We start from the raw sequence: 9,929 nt of genomic DNA on the forward strand, positions 1-9,929 counted from the left end.
ACTTTCTCAATGAACCGTTTCATCTAAAAGCTTAAGCTGTTAAGCGAGGCTCTTGAATAGGTTTTTATTCTCTAATTAATACACTCCCTCATGCAAAAGCTTATTATTGGGCTTGAAGCATGGGCAAGAATAGACTCATCTATTCCTTGTGCTAAAATTTAATTAATTATAATGAAAGTGACGAAGATTGGACACTTCGCCACTTGATCAGCCTGGTTATGATACCATCTCAAGGAACTATTCAACTTAAAAACTTAAGCTATTAAGTTAGGCCCCTAAATAGGTTTTTATTCTTTAGCACAATTCACCAATTGGTCTCCAATGAGATTTCAAAGTAGAGCAAGCTATATATAAATCCACATTAAGTAGATACTCTAAGGGGGTGTTCTTCTTTGGATTTTGAGAGGGGGGAAAATTGGTCAATGGGATTTTGATTCCCATTGACCAAAAATCCCATGTTCCTTTTACAGGTTTATGTGGGGATCAAGGAAAGTTTATTTTCTTGGTAAGTGATACTCATCTCCTTGGTGGGTAAATAACTTTCCCACCTTGGGGGAATGTTGCCAACACTTGAATGGGACAAAAATGCCCATTGTAATAATGAATTTTTATGGATAAAACGGTCATTGTCTTGTTTGCATGGGAAATAAAAGAACATGGGTAATTGCACTTACCCGGGTAAGTCTTTCCTAGGAAACACTTACTTGGGTAACTGCATTTACTCGGGTAAGTAACTTCCCAAAAAGCGAATGGAGCCTAAATTGAAATCTGCTCATAACTTTGCTGACAAAAAAGTTGTCCCAAACAAATCCATTATGCACTAAACTATAGCTGTTTTCTAATGTGCAGCGTAGAAGGGATAAGAATTGGTGAGAAAGACGACTAATTGTTAGTGCTTGAGAGAGAGAGAGAGAGAGAGAGAGAGAGAGAGAGAGAGAGTCCAAACACCATGATATTCCAATAGGAAAATGAGAAACAACCTACAAAATAACTGCTACTTTTCACATAATGGATTTTGTGAATTTTCTTTTGGTAAATTGTTAATTTTCTGATGATTTTTCTAATAAATACGTTATCATTCTTCCTTCCCTCGTTTGGCAATAGCTTTTGAATAAACTTGTAGGACAATATTCTAAGGCTGTGTCTAGGGTTGCAAGTTGGGCCGGGTTAGGTTGGGTTGAGGCCAATCATATCCTAACCCTAAGTTCTAAACCCCCAACCCTAATCCTAACCCAACCCGACCTTCAACCTGATGTACCCAACCCTAAACCTAATCCTAACTAAATTCCTTCAATCCTAACCAAACCCAACCCAACCTTCTTCCCATCCCTTAAAATCTCATAAAACTATTTAATCTCAAATCTTATCCTATGTTTTATTAGTATTTGTTTGTTGATGTTTTTATTGGTTCTTTTAGTACAAAATTGGAAAAATAAGTGTTTGAAATGACTATAGTTTACTATAAATTATGACTTATGATAGATCTTTTATAAGCACCAAACATTTGAGAGGAGATGAGATGAATAATAAAATATTCAAAAAACATAAAATATGTTATTAAGGTTTTAGTCTTTTCATTTAGGATTAAGTGAATTGATTATCTTAAAAGAAAGACATGATAGTATGTAGTGAGGGCTATACAACTAGCGTACCTCTAAAAAAATCAATGTATGATATATAATATATAACATATATTTATATATGACATATACTATAAGTTGGGTTCGGGTTGGGTCAAGTTACCCAAGGGGTTAACCCTAACCCAACCCAAAATAAAGTTCGATTCATGAATTTCAACCCTAACCCTAACACGTGCATCAACCCGACCTTTTCAGGTTGGGTTAGGGTTGGGTTCGGGCCAACCTGGCTCAAGTTGCGGCCTTAGCTGTGTCTGGTTTCGGTGCAAATCTTGACTAGGTACAAAATTTATATCCAATTCAATTTTGCTATCCTTTGTAATTATGATTTACATTCTTATTGATACAAAATTTGTACTTTTTGTTTCTTTTGTATTTAATGATAGTGTAAAATTTACACTTCATCCTACCTCAATTATATTCTTTCTCGTATAAAATGGGGGACCACATTATCATGCATCCTACCTTATTCCTAGATAGATAAACCTCCTCCTATCTCCATTATCTTTCTTTTAAAGTGGGGTTCATTTTAATTCCTTTTACTTCTCACAAACAAATAAGATAAAGTCAAATTTGAAGCATAAGTAAATCAGGATTTACACTCAACCCATTTGCACTTCCATGTAAGGTTTTTAAAACTGGACTGGATAGGGAACTGTTCTGGGGTCTAGTTCTCAGGTTGAATAGTCCGATCGTCTGGTCCGAATGGATGGTCAGGTCAGACAAAAAAATTAAAATCAATTAAAAAACAAAAAAATGACCAAAAACCTTTGTTTGGGTCAATGGTTCAATGGTTTGACCACCCTAGTCAGCAGTTTATTAACCACATCAACAGTTTTTGGCCAAAAGACGGTTTTGGAGTGAAATAGAACCGATCAAGTGGCCATTCCTGGTTTTTCCGGTCCAACCATCCGGTTTTGAAAACACTGCTTCCATGCATTTATATCTGTGCAAATGAGATTTGTAGTGCAACCAAACGCGGCCTAGGCTTCAAGAAACATAGAAAAACTTTCAAACACAGAGATCCGAACGACATGAAAGTGGAAAGGAGGAACACAAAGAACGCATAACCCCAGTTAAAAGAAGTTTGAATAGGCATGTTATTGAGTAGAAAAGCTAATTACATGTGAAATTCAAGATATATAGTTTGGTGTATATGTCATACGATTATCCTCCTGGATCTGTTTATACAAAATATAGTAGAACTAATTACCCTCACTTCACTGCAAAAGGTGAAGTGTCTTACCACAAGTGGGGAGACCCAACGACCCATTTATTGCTACTAGAGCTGCTGCCAGCAGTCTCCCCATCCCTGAGAACCAAAGGTGGTCCTTTAGGCTGAACTGTCGTTGTACTCTCTGTATTGATGAATGATGTAATGGCAGCCGCAACAGCAACCCTGAACTTGGGATCCGAAGTAATAGCACTGACATTTTCAGCTAATGACTTGTCTTCCTCAGCTTTCCACTCTCTCTTGTCTATTATTATTCCTCTGGGGCTAATGAATTGGTGATCACTTGATGACAGATCACCACCCAAGTTAACAATTGTACCAGCTGCATTATGATAAGGGTAAGTCGGTTGTGGCTGTGAAGAATGTGAAGTAGGGTGGGAGAATTGTTGTTGTGAGTTGTTGGTAAGGTCAAGAACAATCCCTTTAGAGTGGTCGTTAGTGTTTACGATGCTGCTGATGGTGGTGGATGAATGAGGAGAAGGGCTTATTGAGTGGGGAATACGGTATGAAATCGGTGTTTGTGCATCACTGATGATGCCATCCGAAGTGAGAGCACCAGAATTTGATCTTGATAATAACATGAAAGTGGCTGCACCAGATGTTGTTGAAGCCATGGCTGTCGCACCCACTGGTAATGGATGATTGTGCGTTCCCTCATAGGTTGTTATGAGTATAGACATGTCTTCTAGGCATCTCTGTACCTAAGTACATCAACAGCAACAAGAATGGTCCAGGATTACTCAATTGTTTGGTATGAATTAATGTCCTTCTACACTATAGGCTATGCTTGTTTTCGGTTTAAAACTTCGTCGATGTAAAACTCAATAGATAGAGTTCAACGCCGATGGATTTACCGTTGGAACATTTTTAAACATGATAATCAATATAAAAGTATTCAATAAAATCGATGAATTATTTACATCGATATCGATAAAAACTCAGGCTGAGTTTAGAAGGAATACAAATGCAAATATGTAGAGTGCAAAACCTTATATTTTGTATTATTTGGTATGTATTTATTCTGTATATATTTGCATTTGTACTCCTTCCTAACTGAGCCTGAAAATTAATGTAAATGTCACGCTGAAAACAAATGCGTGAAAAAATACGAATTGAGGGTGGAGTTTTACATCGATCCATATTTATACTAAAGACAAATATGGATAAATGCGAACCGGCGGTAGAATTTTATGTCGATTCGCATTTACACCGAAAACAAACTTTGGATCACGTACAAAATACCTGTTTCCTTACTGGACATCCTGGAGCTACCGTGCAACGGTAGTAGGCCCTTGGACAAGGGTTTCCTTTTGCAACTTTCTGACCGTATTTCCTCCATTGGCAGCCATCGTTCATCTACATCAATTTTAAGCTTTTATTTTTATTGAATCTCCATTAATGAGTTTGGGAATTTTCAATATTACTATTATATCTACCTAGTTATGTTAATTTAGAACTCACAGTGGGTGCTTCACATCTTGCTCTGACTGAAACCCTTGCTTTCCTATTGGGTGGGTTAGGAGAATAATGGCTTGTAATTCCTGCTAATTCGCTCTTCAGAAACTTGTTCTGTACTGGCTCCTCACTTTTCATCTCAGCTTCTTTAGATTCGTCTCTTCCATGTTGTTGCACACCAGCTCCCATACTCAAGGACAAACCTAAGTCCCCATCTTCACCGTCGTCAGCTTCAGACGGTAGCTGCTGTGCTGATGAATTATCATTCTCTACAAATTTGAGCACTTGTTTGGATACTTGATCAGTTGTATCGGCGTCTCCATGGAGTGAAAGAAACATCTGAAGATCCTATATCAAGGAAGAAAATTATCGTTATAACAATATTAGACAGGAAAAGTAGACAAAGAAATTGCTGAATCATTTGATCTGGACTAATTAATGAAAGTTGAACTTACTTTTTTTGTGTCATTTTGTTGGATAACTGCAAGTTTCGTCTGAAGATCATAGTAATCTTTCATGGACTGTTCAACAACCTTCCTCAACAGTTTGTTTTCCTCTTTCATGCGATCCATCTCCATCTGAAGCGCAGATAGCTAATTCAAAACATAACAGTTAGTTGAATTTCGACAATAAAAACAAGCAACTGAGGCAGTGACCGAAACAATCAAAGGATACAAATAAGTTCACGTATAAAATCCAGAGTCATAAATTGAGAGAGAACAAACAGACAGACAAACGCAAAGAGAGTAGTAGTATTTTTCTTTAAATTTGCCTACCTCTTCTTTCTTTGAATTTTCTTGTAAGGGTTTGTCTAGAGATGTATCATCTCCTTCTGACCTTTCTTCTGCTTCTCCTCTTCCATCTTTATGGTGTTCTTTGCCTTCTTGATTATCTACGGATTCTTCACGTTCTTCCTCTTCTTTTTCTTCTTCTTCTTCTTCTTCATCTTGGCTATCTAACTTCAGAGACAGATCAATTTGCATTACCTTATCTTCCCGCACCATTGAAGATAATAAGTTGCAGATTCTTTTTTCTCTCTCTGTGCTTCTTTTGAGGCACCAAAGTCAATTCTCTCTTCTCTGAGACGTATTATTAGATAAACAAAGAGCGCATCAGTCTCAACCTTAATTGGCTATTTAAATAATAAAAAATAAATAAACAGTACATAAAAGAAATAATAAAGTATAATCCAATAAACTGTATAATGTACCCCAAAAGCAATTGGCAAAGGTTGGAGCCTAAATGCCTCGGAGATTCCACACCTAAAAACAAAAAGAGAAAGGACTCCTTTAAATCATCATTATATATAATTTATATCCATTTCATGTGACACTACTTCTTTACATCAAACCAGGCCTTTGAGTTGGGATGGACCGGATATTCATATGGTGGCCATGTAAAGGAATTGGGATCTGCTCAATATCTATCTCCCCATCAAGAATTTGGTTAAAGGATGAATTAATTAACCTTTATCCACTTAATTAAAAATCAAATAATAAAAAAACTCCGTAGAATGTATCTCTTCTCTCTCTCTCTTTTTGAACTTTTTAATAAAATTTTTACTTTTATTTCCAAAAAAATAGTTGTTAATTTATGCATCAGTATATCAATTTCAGTGAAGGTTTATTTGTGTAACTTTGACCCAGCTTTTGTTATACCAAAAAAAAAAAATAATAATAAAAAAGACCTAGCTTATAAAGAAAATGAAAAATAAAAGAAAAGAATCTTGTATTACCTCATCATCCAGGAATACGAGCCCCGTACGAAATCCCAAAAACAAAAGAGCTTTGGGATCTGATCTTGAAAATGTCAACTAGAGGACCCCCTAAGTCTTCTACTCTTTATGATTAAAACCCACTTAAATATTATATTGTCTATCATTCCACCATAACTCACAAGAGTGAAAAAGATAAATAAAATAAAATAGAACTTCAGTATTCTCTATTCTAACACTACTCCTAAGAGCTCTAACTTGAATATTTGTTTCCTCATTCCCTATTTCATAACCCTCCAAGTTGTTGAAAGATTTAAAATCTTGTTGTCTCCTCACATACCACTGTTTATCAGACAACTGATGATTCATTTACCTATTTTTTCTCTGCAATAGAATCTAAGAGGATTGACAGTGGGCAAGCATGTGTTATTGTTAATATAATATGGTTAGGAGGGAACCGTTGTCTGTTAGTACGAAGAACTGCAATGCATTGGTATTGTTTTATCTGGTCCACTAAGTCTCAAAACAATTCCTTAATACCGTATTTTGTGCTGATACAAACTAGATATCTTTGTTTTTTTATTTCTCAAGATGGCCTATTTTAGTATTATAATCCAGACGAATAATTATGTAAATGGAGTTTTTTTTTTTTCCTCTTTTTTGATAGAAAGATACTAGACGTATGTTCTTTTTATTGTTTTCAAGCGTAAGGAAAAATTTATTAACAAATGCTCAGTATAGATTACAATTAATAAAAATAGTGGAAGAAAAAAGACATGGAAAATGAAGAAATAAACCCATAAATAGAGGATAACTCAATCTAGAGGGTGTTTGGTTTAGTTTATCTTTATTAAGTAAACGTTTTTTACTTGTGTGACTGCAAATCGAAAAACACATTTAATGAAGACGTTTATAAAACATAGACGTTTATGACACTTAGGTGCCATTAGACACCATTAGCCATAGAGTCCAGCTTCTATTAGGGCCGAGTTCATGCGTGCACCGTTTATGCAGCATGAGAATGCACCATGTGTCCTTGAAACGTGCGTGTGCTTGAAACGTGTGAGGTGAATTTAGCTCCTCAACAACGGGCCTTACCCTTTTCACTCTTACTCTCTCCTTCTCCAACCGGTGGCGACCAACAACCATCACTGGTGACTATTAACACTGGCGACTGGAGAAAACTGGTGGATGAGAAGAGGGGGAAATAAACAAATTTATTCAATAAACGGGAGACTTAAGGCATTTACTCCATTCAAGAACTGTCGTTGCTGTCTTTCTTTTCCATCTAACTTTACTTGCTCGCCCTCGATTCTCATGCTCAAGTGTGTTCACCGATGAGTGTAGCAGCGTGAGCACTCAGTCCATGGTAATCCTGATCACCCAAACCGGCCTACCACTTTTTTTATTAACTACTATTAACAAGTTTTATCGACGTCCACTGTGTCAACCAAAAGGCCAGAGAGACTGGGCCTCAACCAGAGAAGAGATGGAACTCTTTCAGAAATCCGCCATTAAATTTTTTGCAGCTCAAGAAAAATCTCAGGAGAGAGAGAACCCTGTAAAATACATTAGGTGGCTTCACCAACAGAGCTTTTGCTACCTCTGTAGGAGGTGACTGATCATTGATAGCTTGAATTTGACTCTACGGCAACCCGACGATTGTTGGAACAGAGAACAAGCTGGAGCTACACACCTCAATGCTTCCCGTTGGCCCTCTAACTCTAGTAATGAAGCTGCCGACTGGATATTATTAGCAACAAAGCTGCCTCATGTGCTTTGAACAGCTTCAACGACAACAGTCTCCTAGAGAGTAGCGGTTCCAACAGCATTGTTGTTTGGGCGGTGGAGATTCAGACATTTGTTGGTAGGGGTGAACAAACAGTTTATTTGGTTAAAAATCGAATTGAATAAATCAAATTTTTTAAAGCTGAAATTTTAAGTGAAAAATCGAACTGAAACTTAAATATTGAAAAATCGAAATAATTGAAATTAAAATTTTTTGTTTCGTTTTTGTTATTTTGGTTAAAATCGAATTTCAATACTATATATATTTTAATATATATTATAGTGTATATTTTAATATATAATATATATTAGAAATATATATTATACAATGTATATAATAAATTATATATTTTAATATATAATATAATATAATATAACATATTTTATACATATTATATATGTATTATATGTTAATATATATTATAGATAATAAAATTTGATAATTTAATTTTTTCGATTATCAAATTTTTAAACCTGAAAATCGAAATAATCAAAAACCGAACTAACTGAAATCAAAATTTTCGATTTTAATCGAATAATGTTCACCCCTACTTGTTGGGGCGGTTCGATGCTGTATATGGACAATGGGGAGAGAAGAGAAGGGAAGAGAACACCAACAACAGTTCAACACGTCATGTTATAAATTTACCCCAAAAAAATCTCTTTACGTGAATCTATTTATTTCCCCCTCTTCTCATTTTGTCCCAGATTTACTTTGTTTCCCCCTCTTCTCATCCACCAGTTTTCTTTGGTCGTTGGTGATGGCTGTTGGTCGCTGTCGATTAGGGAGGGGGAGAGTGAGAAGAGTAGGGCTGTTTATAAGAAGGCCCAATTCCATTAAACTGGTCAATTCGGGTCGGTTTTGGGTTGTGTAAATTCCTAAATCAATGATTCGGGTTGGTTTCAATTTTCATACAAGAAAATCGAAATTGACTCGAACCGAACCGACTTAGTTTTTAGTTCAAATAAGAAGTTTCAAAGCCCATTAGGCCACCTAGTTTTTGAATGGTTGCAAAAAACTTTGGATTATTGAATAGTGATTAATGAACAATTTTTGTGATTAATTTTTCATTTAAATTTTATTATAGGAGTTGGCTGAAATGTTGTTCAATTTATGATTGTTTTTAAAATTAGCAAGATTTTATCACAGGGATGAACTTAGAACCGAAACCGACCGAACCAAACTCAAATCGACCAGGTCGGTTTTGCTTAACACTGGGTCGGTTTCGGTTTCTATGTCAGGTAACCCGACCAAGTCGGGTCAGTTGGAAAAACCACAGTAAACCGATCCAACCCGACCCATAAACAGCCCTAGAGAGGAGTGCATTTAATTCACCTCATACGTTTCAAGGACGCGTGGCACATTCTCATTTTGTGAGAATGATGCGCGCATGAACTCTGCCCTAATAGAAGCCAAACTCATTAAAAAAAAAAAAAAGAAACTGACCCTAAGACACAAAAACAGCTTGATAACAAATTAAAGCACCAACCAGCCATAACAATTAAACTTGAGAGTACAAAAACAGCTTGATTGCCAAGAACCCCTTATCCCATCTGGCCAAGGCAAATCTAAAATCTTCAAATTTGGCAGGGAATCAATCTATTGCATTATGTATGTGTTTGGTTTCGTGGGCATTTATAGATGGGGTGTTTATTGCTTTAAGGCCTCATTCATTTGCATCCTTGTAACTTCTTAGGTAAGCGAAATGTTTCCTCAGTGGGTGTACTTTTTTTCTTGATTTTCAGGATTCCCAAGTAAGTAACAAAATGACATATTTATCCATAGAAAATTAATACAAAAATGGGCAAAGTTGTCTCATTATGCTTTATAAAATTTCTCCCAGAAAGTTGTTTATCTAACTGGAAAATGGATAAGTTTTATCTGGAAACGTGGAACTTATTTTACCATAAGGTCCATTAGTAAATGCAAATAGAACATTGTAAAGTTAGTCAGTGTGAAAAAGATACCCATTGATCAACTTTTCCAAGTTTATTTATTGGTAAACAAACAGAACTTGAACGTTTATTTGAAAAACACTATTTTAAACGTTTATTGTTTTGTTGTTTGTTTAGGTGTTTCATGAGAGTTTCAGGTAACACT

At 35.8% G+C, this 9,929-nt stretch overlaps 1 protein-coding gene across 1 annotated transcript; it reads right to left on the minus strand.

Moving 5' to 3' along the window:
- Positions 1–2,713: 2,713 nt before the first annotated feature.
- LOC148874168 (WRKY transcription factor 72A-like) lies at positions 2,714–5,621 on the minus strand. The gene is made up of 6 exons (XM_088965622.1): positions 5,537–5,621; positions 5,103–5,405; positions 4,782–4,919; positions 4,333–4,674; positions 4,114–4,227; positions 2,714–3,572 (listed from the first exon to the last, which is right to left on the minus strand). Exons 2-6 carry the CDS (start codon positions 5,328–5,330, stop codon positions 2,880–2,882), a joined length of 1,515 nt encoding a protein of 504 aa, XP_088821748.1. The 5' UTR covers positions 5,331–5,405; positions 5,537–5,621; the 3' UTR covers positions 2,714–2,879.
- Between the last annotated feature and the right edge of the window lie 4,308 nt (positions 5,622–9,929).

This window comes from Nelumbo lutea, chromosome 1 (genome assembly GCF_056320005.1).
Source record: "Nelumbo lutea isolate HS-2025 chromosome 1, American lotus-T2T, whole genome shotgun sequence".
NCBI classification, from domain to species: Eukaryota; Viridiplantae; Streptophyta; class Magnoliopsida; order Proteales; family Nelumbonaceae; genus Nelumbo; species Nelumbo lutea.